The 14,005-nt window shown below is 46.1% G+C and overlaps 2 protein-coding genes across 6 annotated transcripts in view; both read left to right on the top strand.

Annotated features, from left to right (window-relative positions):
• whd (carnitine O-palmitoyltransferase whd) overlaps positions 1 to 1,820 on the top strand; it is a 38,566-nt gene extending 36,746 nt beyond the window's left edge. For all 4 annotated transcript variants that reach the window (XM_070527740.1, XM_070527743.1, XM_070527744.1 and 1 more), the window contains exons 10-11: positions 22 to 328; positions 1,194 to 1,820. In XM_070527740.1, coding sequence (XP_070383841.1) covers positions 22 to 328; positions 1,194 to 1,259 — 373 coding nt within the window. In that variant the 3' untranslated portion in view covers positions 1,260 to 1,820. The remainder of the gene's footprint in view (positions 1 to 21; positions 329 to 1,193) is intronic.
• A 326-nt stretch (positions 1,821 to 2,146) lies between these two features.
• The window catches only part of mv (lysosomal-trafficking regulator mauve), a 107,480-nt gene continuing 95,621 nt past the window's right edge, over positions 2,147 to 14,005 (top strand). The window contains exons 1-6 of one of the 2 annotated variants that reach the window (XM_070527738.1): positions 2,147 to 2,588; positions 3,157 to 3,266; positions 6,360 to 6,439; positions 6,958 to 7,111; positions 7,694 to 7,778; positions 8,809 to 10,907. In XM_070527738.1, coding sequence (XP_070383839.1) covers positions 3,180 to 3,266; positions 6,360 to 6,439; positions 6,958 to 7,111; positions 7,694 to 7,778; positions 8,809 to 10,907 — 2,505 coding nt within the window. In that variant the 5' untranslated portion in view covers positions 2,147 to 2,588; positions 3,157 to 3,179. Of the gene's footprint in view, positions 2,589 to 2,704; positions 3,267 to 6,359; positions 6,440 to 6,957; positions 7,112 to 7,693; positions 7,779 to 8,808; positions 10,908 to 14,005 lie in introns of those variants that run through there. The other variant, XM_070527739.1, reaches the window with a different exon arrangement.

The following is a 14,005-nucleotide window of genomic DNA, read 5'->3' as shown; positions in this document are numbered from 1 at the left end:
ATGCTCAATGCCTGGTTGCAGGTACCAAGATGCTATGTGTGGCAAGGGCATTGACCGGCACCTGTTCTGCCTTTACGTGGTCTCCAAGTACCTGGAGGTTGACTCGCCGTTCCTTCGCGAGGTGCTCAGTGAGCCCTGGCGCCTGTCGACCAGCCAAACACCTTACAACCAGACGAGCTTGCTCGACCTGAACAAGTTCCCCGACTTCATCTCAGCCGGCGGCGGCTTTGGCCCTGTTGCTGATGATGGCTATGGTGTCTCGTACCTAATTGCGGGAGAAGACCACCTCTTTTTCCATGTGTCCAGCAAGCGCTCCTCGCCAGAGACTGTAAGCATTGAACTGGGTGTACACGTGATCTTAATCCCTAAAGACTGTGCTGTCTCTGTCTGGCTGCACAGGGGCTACACTGGGGTTGCACTATGGTGCACTGGCTAACTAGATTGACAGAAGCTGTGGGATAGTTAAGCTGTGGAGTCCATGGGCACTGAATGCTCTTAGACTAATGATATATAGTTGTGTTGAAAGTTGTATATAGTGAAACATCAATATAACGAATTATAACATATGAGGCAGTAAACCTAAAACATTTCCCACCTTTATCAGTATGTGACAAATATATGCTGATATCTAATAAAGGGCGTAACAAAGGTATATTTAGGTTGGATGCAGCTTCATTTAACGTGGGCTGACCTTGTGACAGTCTTTCTGAAAAAAAAAAGACAAAACACATTGCAGACAGTGTTTTCTTGTAATACAATTCTCTTGCAGTTACTGCTTATAAGCCGCTCCCAAAGTTTCTAATCCTGCAACCTTACAGGGTGCGAGAGACAAGTACAACAGGGCTTGAATGAGGTGTCTAAGCGGGCAGGCAAAAACAAGTTCAAAGTTGGCCCTCTCAAAAGTTCTGTTCTTTTCACAAGGAAGAAAGGGCTCTTTGCAGATTCCACTGTCGAAATGTATAGGCAGTAAATATCTGTGAACAAAGACCACAAATTTTTAGGCATTATACTTGACGCTAAACTTCCTTTTATTCCACACATAAAATATCTCAAGGTGAAATGTTTAAAAGCAATTACAGTGAGATGAAGCCACCAGACAATGTAGGCACATAAGCATACTGTGCCAAGAAAGGTTTTGGAAGAGGCTTCCCCCTGAGTTTTACACTGATGCCTTCGTTTTGCTTACTTTGCAGGACTCGCTCCGGTTTGCCAACCACATCGAGCAGTCACTCAAGGACATGAAAGCCCTTTTTGACTGAAGGAGTGTAGACACTGCACAGGAGCCAGCCAAGCCCAGTGGGGAGGGCCGTGCTCATCTCCGAGTGTGGCCTACAACCCTATTTTCCCTCCAGCCCTATCAATGCAACTGCGGCAGACGCTTGTTAGTCCGCAGCAACCCTTTTTAACTCGCGAGTTTTACTAAAAAAAAAAGTTGCTTGCAAGTGGCATAACAACAGACTGATGGCCAAGCTACTGTGAGCCAAGAGAGTTTTAAGATGTGCACTTGCAATGTGCAGCTGGTTGTGAGAAGGAGTGTGCGATGTGAGAGAGTGCAGTGAATAGGCATGTGTGGATCTCACTGCCAACAAGTTTTATTTTCGCCTCCCACCCGTCTTCAAAGAGATGCCTCCCAGCGAGCAGTTTGCAATGAACCGGGGTGGGAGGGCACAAGTCTTGCAACATCTGGGGTAGAGAGCAGCAGTATATTGTTGGTGTGTTGTGGCACACGTGTGCTTTCAGAGCAGTGTTTTTATTTACATGTGGGGACTATGTTTTGTTCTAAGACCATGGGGTACAAAATAAAAGCAATGCAAAGCTAACGTGTGTCATGATTCTTTGCATGCTGCATCAGCCATGTGTGGAGCGCATAGAAGCTTTTTTTTTTCTTTTTTGCTGCCTCACGTGTGCTTTACATTGTAGCTAGATTTCATGGTTTCTTCATACTCGGCGAGAAAAATGGACAGCCACGGTAAGTGTTCAGCTAATGCAGTTGTCAAATACATCGCATTATGGTATCTAAAATGCTGAACGGCACGCATGGCGTGAAGGCTCAAACGAGGCTGTACAGAACGTGCATTGATATCCAGAAGCACACGATCTCCACGATCTCTTTACTACCTGCAAACCCTCGGCGGGAAAACTAGGAGATTAACATGGCGCTAGGCCCGCCATTTTGTTCCATAGGTTGTCCGTTCTCTGGCGCAGTCGGTGGTTTTTGTTTTCAGTGTTGGCTTAGCTTTAAATTTGGAACAGCTGGCCCGATTTCCCTGGGCTGTCTCCGCAGCGGTTCATTTCGGCTCGTTTTCCCGTGCGTCTTCCGTCGGCTGCGCATTTACTGAAGCCGTCAAACTGCAACACCCAAATATCGGCCTGCAAAAGTTATTAAGTCACGTGGCTGTTGTCGACTGCTTGTCGGACCCCCAACTCCCTCCAGCCACTCTAGTTGTTCTTAGGGCCAAAATCCGTGCATCGTGACGGCGCGGGAACAAGGTGTGATTAGTTCGACCCCTGAAGTAGGTACGCTCAGCCATTGCCGTGGTTGCCACTGTCCCTGTGATACCCGAGCGCAAATAAGATACTCAAAGCGGGTAAGTGGAGTTAAGTTACGTAATTACCATCATGATAGTGCACGCCCACTCATATCGTTGTGAGCGCTTTATCGCACGCTTGGTTATCTAGTTTCTTCGACAACGCGCGGAGGACACTGCTCGCGTCATATCGGGAGGCTTCGATCTACACTCGAAACGGGCGCCGTGGACGCCGGAGGATAAACCAACGTCGCGTGCCTGCTGCTTGAAAGCCGGCCGGAAGTTGTTGCTGTGGTTGCGATGCGCAGCTAGGTCTTGAGAACCGGTAGTTTCTGTTCTGCTGTTTTCCGTGGGTGCGCTCTTGACATGTCAACAGAATGATCACGTTGTGGAAGGCCGAACTAGTGTAATCTGCGCGTTAAACTCACGCGACTATGCGTCACCGAGCCGCGGGCGATAAGGTTTAATCCTGCACGCGTTTGAGTGCCCGAGTAATACCGTGCCCGCACGTGCGCAACGTCGTGATATGCGCGATTTCATGCGTGAAAACGGATCGACCACCTGTGGAGTGATGCTGCCAGACGCGCGTTTGTTCTCCCTCGTATTGTGAGTGCTGCTCTTTGCGCAGTGGCATGTCCAGAAACGAGGACGATGAGCCAAATGCAGGAGAGGAAAGTGAGCCGGGAATTGAAAGAGGCGTGGCACAGATTCATCGCCGCGCCGAGCCGGAGTCGAGAGGTAAAGGCATCCAGTGCTAATTGCATTTGTTATGCAGCCCACAGTCTCGCTTGCATGGTCGCTACGCTGCGTGATTGTTATGCGGGCGGAAAGCCGCGGAAAACAACACATTGGCCTCATGGGATTAGATTTATGCATGCATTGCTTGTAGTTCTATATACCCAGTCACTTTTTGGGAGTTCAGAAGGCTTCGCTACTTTTGCAAACGCAATTACAAATTGATTACAGCACACACATTTGATCGTAGCGTGATATAATAACTCACGTGATTGCAGCCATATTCACTAGCTGTCAGTTACACGTTCCTCATTCACAGCTGTAAAGCGAGGACTGTCGATCATCACTCTCGCAATCGGGTTGAAAAAAAAAAAAAACTATATTTTACAGCACATATATTTACCTCGCAGAATACCGCTGGCAGGACGTGAATATTAAAAGTTCTGTTTCTATATTGATTGCAGGTATGAGTCATCCTTTCGGTGGTTCACTCGATCGCTACTTCTACTTCTGATACTGTGTTTTGCACTATGCATTGCACTATAATAATATGCAATCGCTGTACTTCTCACATGAACACATCGAGTTCATAAAGTGCAACACTACTAATGTCAATATTATTTGTCAATTTATTCAATATATTTACATTGTAGTGTGAATGCATATACTTACATTGCTATGTAACTGTGTTTCACAGGACAGCCCTTCCAAACGAAGTAGTGTGCTTAAGCATATGTAAAATGCCACAGGAATTGTGGTGCCATGTGACATGTACGACATATAACATTTCAGTCTTTATTGTGTGCACAGTAGTAGCAAAAACTCTTCTCTTAATTGTATACATAGCACACCCTAATCAGTTTGGTTCCTTTAAGAAATACACGTACAATGTGTGAGAAAATGTTGGGCCATTACCTGAACCTAGACCCACGTTCATATAGTACGAACAAGAAACATTGAACTCATGGAGCACAAGAGATATGGCAAAGAATTTTCTCATGACGTACAACAAGAATGCTTGAACTGCCAAATATGCAGCCCGTGTAATACAGCGTAACAAAAGGACATTGTGCAAAAGTATGTGAAATAATTATGGACATGTGAATAAAATAAACACAGCCTTCCATGACATCATTATGTGGCCACCATGTTGATTGCTGTATAGATATGGCAAAGAATTTTTTCATAGCATATAACAAGAATGCTTGAACTGCCAGAAATGCAGCCCGTTTAGTACAGTTTAACAAAAGGACAGTGTGGAAAAGTATGTCAAATAATTATGGACATGTGAATAGAATAAACACTGCCTTCCATGACATCATTATAAGGCCACCATGTTAATTGCTGTTGTGAATTGTTGTACCAACTTGCTTTTAATATGTATTCACAATGCAATGCAGATGTACTATCGGCGTCAAATGAAAGTTGAACAGCGGAGCGCGTGGCCCAAGCACAAGTTAAGATATAGTGCGCGCCGTCCAGTCATCACCATTGACAGGCGCGCACATCCGATTTCACCGCACTGCGCGATCCCTCTCTAGTGAGATAATTTCGCTTCTGTCCTGGTTCTTACATTTGAAAGGGAGGATACAAAAAACAAAAGCGAAGCTAAAATATTGCAGTTTACGGCGAGTCTTGTCGCACAGATCGCCGAAGCCACAATTGCTGTCAGCGTGAATAGCGGTGCGCGTGGTGCAGTTTGCACCGTCATCGCAAGGTAGATTCGCCCGCACGGTGCGGGCAATGACGGTGCAAACTGCACCACGCGCACCGCTATTCACGCTGACAGCAATTGTGGCTTCGGCGATCTGTGCGACAAGACTCGCCGTAAACTGCAATATTTTAGCTTCGCTTTTGTTTTTTGTATCCTCCCTTTCAAATGTAAGAACCAGGACAGAAGCGAAATTATCTCACTAGAGGGGGATCGCGCAGTGCGGCGAAATCGGATGTGCGCGCCTGTCAATGGTGATGACTGGACGGCGCACACTATATCTTAACTTGTGCTTGGGCCACGCGCTCCGCTGTTCAACTTTCATTTGACGCCGATAGTACCATCAGTACCAATGCAACAACTTTGTTAGACATTACCTTTGGAAAATAAGTTGCACACAGAATGCACACCCATTCAACCTAATGAAGTCTTGCATATAGGTGTACCCATTGAAATAGTTTGTTCGTCCTAGTTGACCTCTGTGACAGTGATTTCACTGCATGATCATAGATCTTTTACATGAATGCAAAGGTCACTGCTTGACGTGCCTATATGACAGCCTGAGAACCCTCCAATATATGTGCAACCGAACCATTCACTTTAACATCTACGTCGTTACAACTGCATCCCCGTTCCTTTACTATACCCCTCACTCCCACTTCATTCTGGCGCTTGCAAAATGACATAGTCTGTATGCAATACTTCCAAGACATGCTTTGCTCCCTGTACAGCAAAAGCACCTCCAGCATGATGGCATACCCTGTTGAGATAAAAAATTGCGTGCAGTATACAATCTTCTTGAGTCATTTCCTACAGTTTACCTGCACTGTGTCATGAGATGTACTGTCCTTCTAGTGCCACTTTTTATGCTGAGAATAGGTGCAGCAGTTGTAAGTTACTGCTGCACCGAATTTTTTCATAGACTTCTTCATCAAGGAGGCCATGGAACGAATTTCTACTGTGCAAATGAGAGGCTGACCTCAGTGCTCTACAAATATTTTTTACGGTTTTAAATGTTGTGGCATAGCTGTCAGCCCTGCACTCACAAGTGCACCACCTGAGTGAAACGGGTCGAAAACTGTGTGAAACAGCGGTCAAAAACATTATCAAAACTTGAAATCAATTACTATATTTCTTTTTGATTTCAGGAGCTTTATTGCATATTGCCACCTAGTGTTTGTGGGAAAAGCATGCATAGGAGACGAAAAAGTAGATGACTGGACTGAATGGTTCTGAGTAAAACGAAACCAGCTTGTCATCTTGTTTCCCTTGTCGTCTAACCGTGTGATAATTTTTTTTTAGAAAAGTTGGTGACATGCAATACTTGTCTGTCACGTGATCTTTATCTTGCTTGTCCGTCATTCTCATTGATGATTACTTTACAGTTGCAGAGTCAATTGCTTGACACTTTCCTGGTGAAGCTAATTGTCGAGTACCGGAATGTGCCAAGCTCTGTGCAACTCACGTAAGCCATTTCATTATGGTTGCAACATGTGTTATCTTGCATATGTTTGTCGCATATATTTCTTAGATCTGGTATCGGTGAAAATATCCGATAGTTTATCCTATCCGTGTTCATTATATTGAGGTTTTACTGTATAATTTGATGGATCAGTTAATCAGTCAATCAATCAATCAACCAATCAATTTGATGTACAGCTTTCTTTTAGCACGCAGTACATTACATTGCAAACGGGAATAGCTGATATTCTCGTTCACACTAAGAGGGTAAAAATTGAGCTGGGCAAGCTGTGTAATGTGTATAACAGATAATTGATGGTCTGTTAGCTACAGAACTGAGGACAGTAGAGAATTAAGTGGTGTTATGAAGTGAGAAAATTTTCAGGCATAACATGGGGTCAGCTGGCACATGACAGGGACGATTGGAGATCACTGGGAGAGGTCTTTGTCCTATAACAGACATAAATAGGCTGACAATGACAGCGTTGATGATGATAACACGAAATACTCTTTCTCCCTCAGGGAGTGGGTCACTGCAGGCAATGTACTGGCTCACCAACTCATGCTTGAAGTGCACGAAGCCTGCAGCGGTGATGACCCCGCACCATGCCGTGAATTCCTGCTCGCGGGGCGTGGCTGGAAGCTTCTGTGGGCCCTGGTTCGCATTGGCTCCCAGGTAATGACAGTAATCGGTGACACACCTTTAGTGCCTCATTGCTTATGGAACATGGAACCGACAGCTTCGTGGTAAAGGGCAGCACAATGGACAAAGAAAACGAGACAGCAAACACGGTGCTGAACTAGCGACTGCAAGTTTATTGTGAAAAAGAAAAATATATATATACACTGAGTGCCATCACAGAATTCTTAGCAAAATAGTAAAGAGGAAGAAATGTCAGAAAATGGTTGTGAAGTTTCACTTACACTCTTGGGACAAGGTAGTGGCAATGCAATAGTGGAAGCAAAAAAAAAAGGGGGGGGGGGGCATTTATTGCACTTTTTACATACCAATGCCACCTAGCTGAAACGCAACGGTGAAACCTGACAATGGGCGCTGATGAATCACCTATATAGTTGACAACACTCTTCTTTCATTATTTGTGACCTTGCTTTCTTTGTCTTCAACCCTTGCGCTGCCCCCAACCGGCAATCTCAACCAACTTGCCCTATTCTCTGCTCTTCATGACGGCTTCACTTGCTGCAACTGTAGGTCTGGCTTCATGGTGGCATCGTCTCTCTCTTTTATTTTTCTCTGCAGTCCCTGCCCTGCTGCAAGGAATTATCCAGGGTTGCAATATCTCTCTTGTCATTCTTCTCCAAGTTGGAAGAGCCATGGTCTCCAGGTACTGTGCAGCCATTTGTTTTTTGATACAGTCAAGTGTCGTTATAATGAAGTCAGGTCTAACATGAGAATATTTTCTTTATTTTCAATATTTGTCATAAGCTTAGGCGCTGATAACAATGAAAAAATAAATTCACAAATTTTAAATTTACTTTGTAACCATCTCATTATTCATTATATCTATGTTTATTGTATTGAGGTTCTACTGTGTTGCTGTCATGATCAACGTCCTGTTTGTAATGGTTGACTGAGCTAATGTAAAAGTCGGACCACTTTTTATTGCCCTGACGTCCCCTGCCTCTTCATCCAGGAGAAAATTAGTTCTAGAAAAAAAAAAAAGAAATATTGTGGCGTTTTAAATCTGTGCTGAATTTAAGCAGCCTCTTCCTCTTAGCTGGCATTATGAGCATGAAATAAGCGAAATTAGGGGTAGGGGTGCTTCTAAAGCTAAATGTATGGTGTTTATGTGATCATTCTTGATCACCCAAATCAACTGCTATTGCCTTGCTTAGATAGCATCGCAATTGCTTTTTTGCTTATTGATAATTCTATGCTCAAGTGGTGCATGTTTTATAGTACAGGCAGTGTAGCTGTGTTACTGTTTTGTCGGACCATTCTGCTTCTTTTCTTTATTTAGCAAAAATTGTCACCACAGTTACGACAGCATCCTTTAAGGGTTGATAATGCTGTAGCTCAGTGTTCGTCCTCGTGTGTGGAGCTTTGCCTTGGGTGTGGGTTATTTATTCCCAATGATAAAAAAATTGAAAATGTCTTATAATTTAAAGGATCTTTTTATAGTCTAAGAGCCTAATTAGTCCCTATGCTTTAAGCTTTTCTAGTTCATATGATGTACTTATTTCCGCCATTCTTTATTACACACCCTTCATGTAAAGTCCCGATAAAGGACTGTTGAGGCATTAGCAAATGAATGAATGAATGAATGAATGAATGAATGAAAAAAAAAGGAAGAGTGTAGATTGATGGGTTGGTGTATCGTTGCTCATAAGTGCTTACACTTCTCTTCCCTGAAGGAACCTTTGAATGGGAATTTGAAGAGAGGGAGCTTATGGCTTGCTCTGTCACCACGACAAGTCCCGCCAAGGCCAGCCTGAAACATCGCCGATGTCGGCAGAAGCCCCGCTTGGACTCTTCGTCAGACAGTTCCGACTCAACAGACTCGGACCATATGGAAGTGCCTTCACCTCTGCTGCGAACATCTACAGCCCTGTTTCTATCGAACAAAGATCCATTGGAATCTGCCAGTGAGGGATGGGAGGACCGTCTGTACTTGCGTCGGAGCGCACCTCTTGAAGACACGCTCACCGACGAGGAGGCCAAGATTGTGGGTGCGCGTGTTGCTCCATCATTTTTACTGAACTGTCTCGTCACTCTTTTGACCCAGTCTTGTCGGGGGGCAGTTCAAAAGGGCGATCGCTGGCAAGCCATTGCAACTTCCATATCAGGCCTCTGTCTCCCTGGTGCACTGGAGCTCTTCAACAGTCTTTCCTATTCGCCTCCAGCTGGCTCACAGCTGAAGCAGCTGCTTGGGCAGCCCAGTTCCAAATCTCTTCAACAAAAGGTCCTGCGCCTCATCGTCACCGCAACATCGCAGCTTCTTCGCGCTGGCTGTGGCTACTCGCATCAGTCCATTCGCAAGTACCGTGTCCTCCTGACTCTTCTTGACGCCTGCCAGCCTGCGTTGGATGCTGGGGACTCACAGTCTGTGGTGGAAAGCATGTGTGCCGCACTGATATTCATCCGCGATGCGGTTCGTGCTTTTCCTTTCTCGGAGGGCAGCTTGAACTGGATTGTGGAAGCCGTGCACAGGCTCTGCACTCACAACAGCCTGCAGGTCACACTGCGCGCCTCCGATCGTTCATCCTGCACCATCATTGGAGAGCTCCTTGCTGACATCATCTTGTCGCTGAAGCGTGCTAAGAGTGCGCGAAGACAGGGCGTTGCATTTCATCATCACGACATGCTTCTGGGGACGCAGCTCAGGCACAGCATGTCCGAACCTTTGTCAGGATGTTGCATTGCGTCCCTGTGCATCGTCCTTCTCAATGCACCATTCCTGTCTACGCTAGCCTTGTTGCGCTGTGGCGTCTGCTGCTGCATGGCGCTCGACGAAGTCTTTGTGCCACTGCTTCGGGACTTTGGCTCGCAGTCCACAGAAGACAAACACCAGATCTTACAGCTGCTCCAAAAGTGCCTCTGTGCGCAGATGGGCCTCTTCTTGCAAGTGTGCTTCAGCTGTCGGGAACGCCAGGACAGGGGAGACAACATGTGCATGGCATATTTCTCGCTGCTCAGTCACGGGGACACGGAAACACAGACCCTGGTTGGCCGGCATTTACTCGCCATGATGGAAGCGGCGCGACCGCCATTTCGTGACCTGATCTGCACCCAAGTGGCCTTACCTAGTTTCCTAGAGTTTGACTTTGCAAATGCAACCAGTGCAGAACCAGAACTGAACCCACTGTGGTTTTCGGTGTCTGCTTTTTCACTTTTAGGGGCTGATGCTTCCATGGTGTTCCCTGCCGAAAGTGTGCAGATGAAACGTTTGTACAAACTGCTGTCGCCTTCGGTTGCCCCTATTTACAGGCATGCTGCTTTGATTCTGATAGAAACCCTCATTCTTGCCTATGTGAACAGCATCAAGACAGATGAAGAAGGGGCAGAAGAGAGTGGCGGTACTGACAATAGCTTGATGCAGTCTACCAGCGACACGGAGTCCAATGCACTGTCAACCTTCACGCAGTTTCTGGCTGCCGAGACGAAGGAATTTATGCGTAAGGTGAGGCCTCTTCTGACGATGCAGTCCATGGAGTCCCTGAGCGAGTCTGCCATTGAGGAGGCCTTGGACGTGGACTCGACCTCCACCCAGGAGGCGGAACTGTCGACACTGGCTGAGCTCTGGCTTTCCTGTCGCCGTGTGGCACAGTGCAGTGCCGTGCGATCTCATCTGAGGATAGGCAACTGCTGCGCAGAGGCGTATCGGTTCCTGCTCTGGCTCACCGATGAGACGGTGCGACCTGATCCATGCTGTCGGAAAGTGTTTCCAGCACTTGAGACTATGCTCGCATTGCTTCTTCAGTTGTGTCCAGTGCGACTGTGGTACCAGTCCGAGGTTAGTTGTGCATTGATACTTCCTTTGTCGAAAATATTTTTGTGTGATTGTTCCTCTGATTGCGGACCCGTGCTTTCTTCCACTGGCCTGTTGCATTGAGTGTACTGGTTTGTGGCATTAGTTTGAGCATATTACACTTTGAGTCATTCTTTTTTTGCATGTGTACATTATAGCTTTTCTGAATAGCTCAAGGATGCAGGAGTGTTGCTAATGCAGGCCTAACCCTCTTTGTTTTTCTGATGGGCCTTTGAAATCTCTCAGATACCTGAGATGGCATAGTCTTGCATCTTGAATCCTGATCTCGCCGCAGAGTGGCTTCAGAGTGCATGAAGGTGGACGAGTTTGTTTGAGGCTAACATTCTAAACGCCGTACATATGACATAACAGTAGCACCAATTAAGATGGTAGCCAAAATGCCCACATTCTTGGATTTTAGTTATTGCATTCTAAAGACAGTGCATATGACAGGCCAGCAAGAATGAAGGCAGACGAAATGGCACATTTGTTGTCTCCCTTACCTTTTTCAGTTCTCCTGTTAGTTGTGCTGTCTTTAGAATAAAGAGTGGTTTTGCGCCTAAAGGAGATGAAATCTGCTGGCAAGTGCACTTCTATCTCACCTTGAACTGCTAACTAATACCCATTATGCTGTATTCTAAGTTTGATCTGTCTTCTTTCTGAATGTTGTACTCCTTTTTCTTTTCTCTTAACTTGCTGCTCCATTTACACTGCTTGCATATTTTACCATTCAAGGTATCGTATGCATGCGCAGTCACTTTGCAGCTAGTCTCAAGGGCCCCAATCGCGGGGTCTCATGCATGCTTTTGGGACAAAGAAACGACAAACAGTAATTAGAACTTGAGACTGACTCCAACCAAATAACTGAATTTTATTAGCCCGACGTTTCGGAGCCCATTCGGCTCCTTCTTCAGGGGGTTGTTCTTCGGGGGGTGGCGGTGTGCCTCTTTTAAAGCGTCTTTTTTGAAGAAAGGAGGGGGGGGGGGGGACACGGGAGGTGGGGAGACACTCCACAGACGGAAAGGTGGGGGGGAACAAAAGGAAAGGGGGGTTTGTGTTGTTGACCGCTTCCAAGGAGCTGCGATGACCGGTGCTGGGTGGAGTGCTCACGAGGGTGCCCTTGATGGGCCGCGGGGGGGGGGGGGAGGTTACAGGGTCGCGCCGACGTTCTGTGTTGGTGAAACGAGCGGGAGTCTATCTGGCTGTGCGTCCTTTTCTTCTTTTCGTCATGTCGCCAAGGCCATGGACATAGACCGAGGGTAGGTTGCCCTTCACACGGTTTATGTTATTCTCCGTATTCTGAATGTGCCATGACTCCAGTAGTAGTCTCTTTCGCCAGTTCGTTTCTGTTTGAAGGATTTCAGTTTCCTTGAAAGCAATTTTGTGGTCGGCGACTTCAGAGTGTTCCGCGACGGCGCTGCGAATACGGTTGAATGTCCTGACGTCGTTCTCGTGTTGTCTGATCCTTTCTTTTAGATTTTTGGTTTCCCCGATGTACGACGCCGGACAGTCAGCACAACTGATTTTGTAGACGACGCCTTGAGCTTTTTCTTTTGGTGGACGATCTTTTGGTTTAGGGAGGAGGATATTGAAAGTGTTTATTGGTTTGTGCGCCACTTTGAGGCCTTCTTTTTTTAATATTCGGCTGAGCGCTTCGCTGGTACCTCTGATGTACGGGATGGACACTCGCTTCTGGGGTTGGGGAGAAGTAAACGGCTGAAGGTCCCGCATTTTGTTTCTTCTTTTTTGTTGTCTGGTTGTCTTTCGAATGAAGTCATCTGTGTAGCCATTCCTCTTAAGTTCGTTGAGAACCGTTCTCTTTTCTTTCTTTAGATCCGATTCCGATGAGGAATGAGTTTCGGCTCGTTTGAATAAAGAATTTACAACAGACGCCTTGTGGTTTGCCGGATGGTCGGATTGGAAATGAAGATAGCGGCCTGTGTGGGTTGGTTTTCGGTAGACTGAAAACGTCGGGCTAATAAAATTCAGTTATTTGGTTGGAGTCAGTCTCAAGTTCTAATCAATTTCCCAACCAGACAGGCAATTCTGTCGAAATGTTTAGCTTCACGACAAACAGTAATGCAAACAGTCACATGGGATTTTATTGAACCTTTCGTACACTAATGCCGGCTAGCTGAATCACTACTAGAACATGCCGATGGGCATGCGACAAGTCGAGAACGTCAGACTCATCGCGACCGGATAGTTAAGAAGTATGTTCGCCCTCATACTGGACACGAATGCATAATTGTTTGCGTGTTAGGTTACACGAACGGTGGCACGTTTGAATGATCGTGTTCATCTGTTCCAGTGTCCTGCCTCTAAGGCTTTTGCAGGACGGTCCTGTGAACGGTGGGTGAGTGCACGAAAAGTCCACGCACCTTGGTGACCCCAAGCCAAAGAGGATGGGCCTACTGCCTTTTGTGCCCTAGTAACCCCTCCGTTAGGTGGCATTAGCAGGGCAACACTCGTGCCATCTCTCGCAATATGCTGCAACTACATTGACTGCCACTGGCACTTAGCTACACGGAGAAGCCTGATTACAGGAGATGTGAGAGCCATGTGGGGAAAACAACAACAGGGAGAGTGTGAGAGTCTAGCATCCTCACACAATGTATTTGTGGCACGTGCTCAGTGAGCGGTGGAATATAATAGGAACGGCATTGGGATCTGGGCAGGCTAGAGATCGCACATCATTAGACGACATTTTGGTTGAGATTAAGAGGATAAGTGGGGCAGGTTAGGTCACATAGAATAGGTAACTAGTGCTGTATTTAAGTAAGAGATTTGATGCTATTGGAATGGAAACACACTCGAAGGAAACAAAGTGTGTTAAGGAACAAGGACACTATGAAGTTTGTGGGCATAAGCTTGGTAAATTAAGAGCTCTCAGACAAGCCTGAGGATAGGCAACTGCATCAAGGCAACTGCATCAAGGCAACTGCATTATAATTGTGATAATAATTATGATCTTTGAACAGGGCTAGCATATGTTGAGGTATGAGGCTGTCTGGGAGTTTGGAGCACAGTATACTAGAAAATTGAATAAATGTTGTCAAATTTCTAACTAGTTCTTAAACCTG

This window comes from Dermacentor albipictus, chromosome 10 (assembly GCF_038994185.2).
Source record: "Dermacentor albipictus isolate Rhodes 1998 colony chromosome 10, USDA_Dalb.pri_finalv2, whole genome shotgun sequence".
Classification (NCBI taxonomy): Eukaryota; Metazoa; Arthropoda; class Arachnida; order Ixodida; family Ixodidae; genus Dermacentor; species Dermacentor albipictus.
The sequence above is the reverse complement of the archived record's forward strand: the minus strand, read 5'-3'. Positions and strand labels throughout refer to the sequence as shown.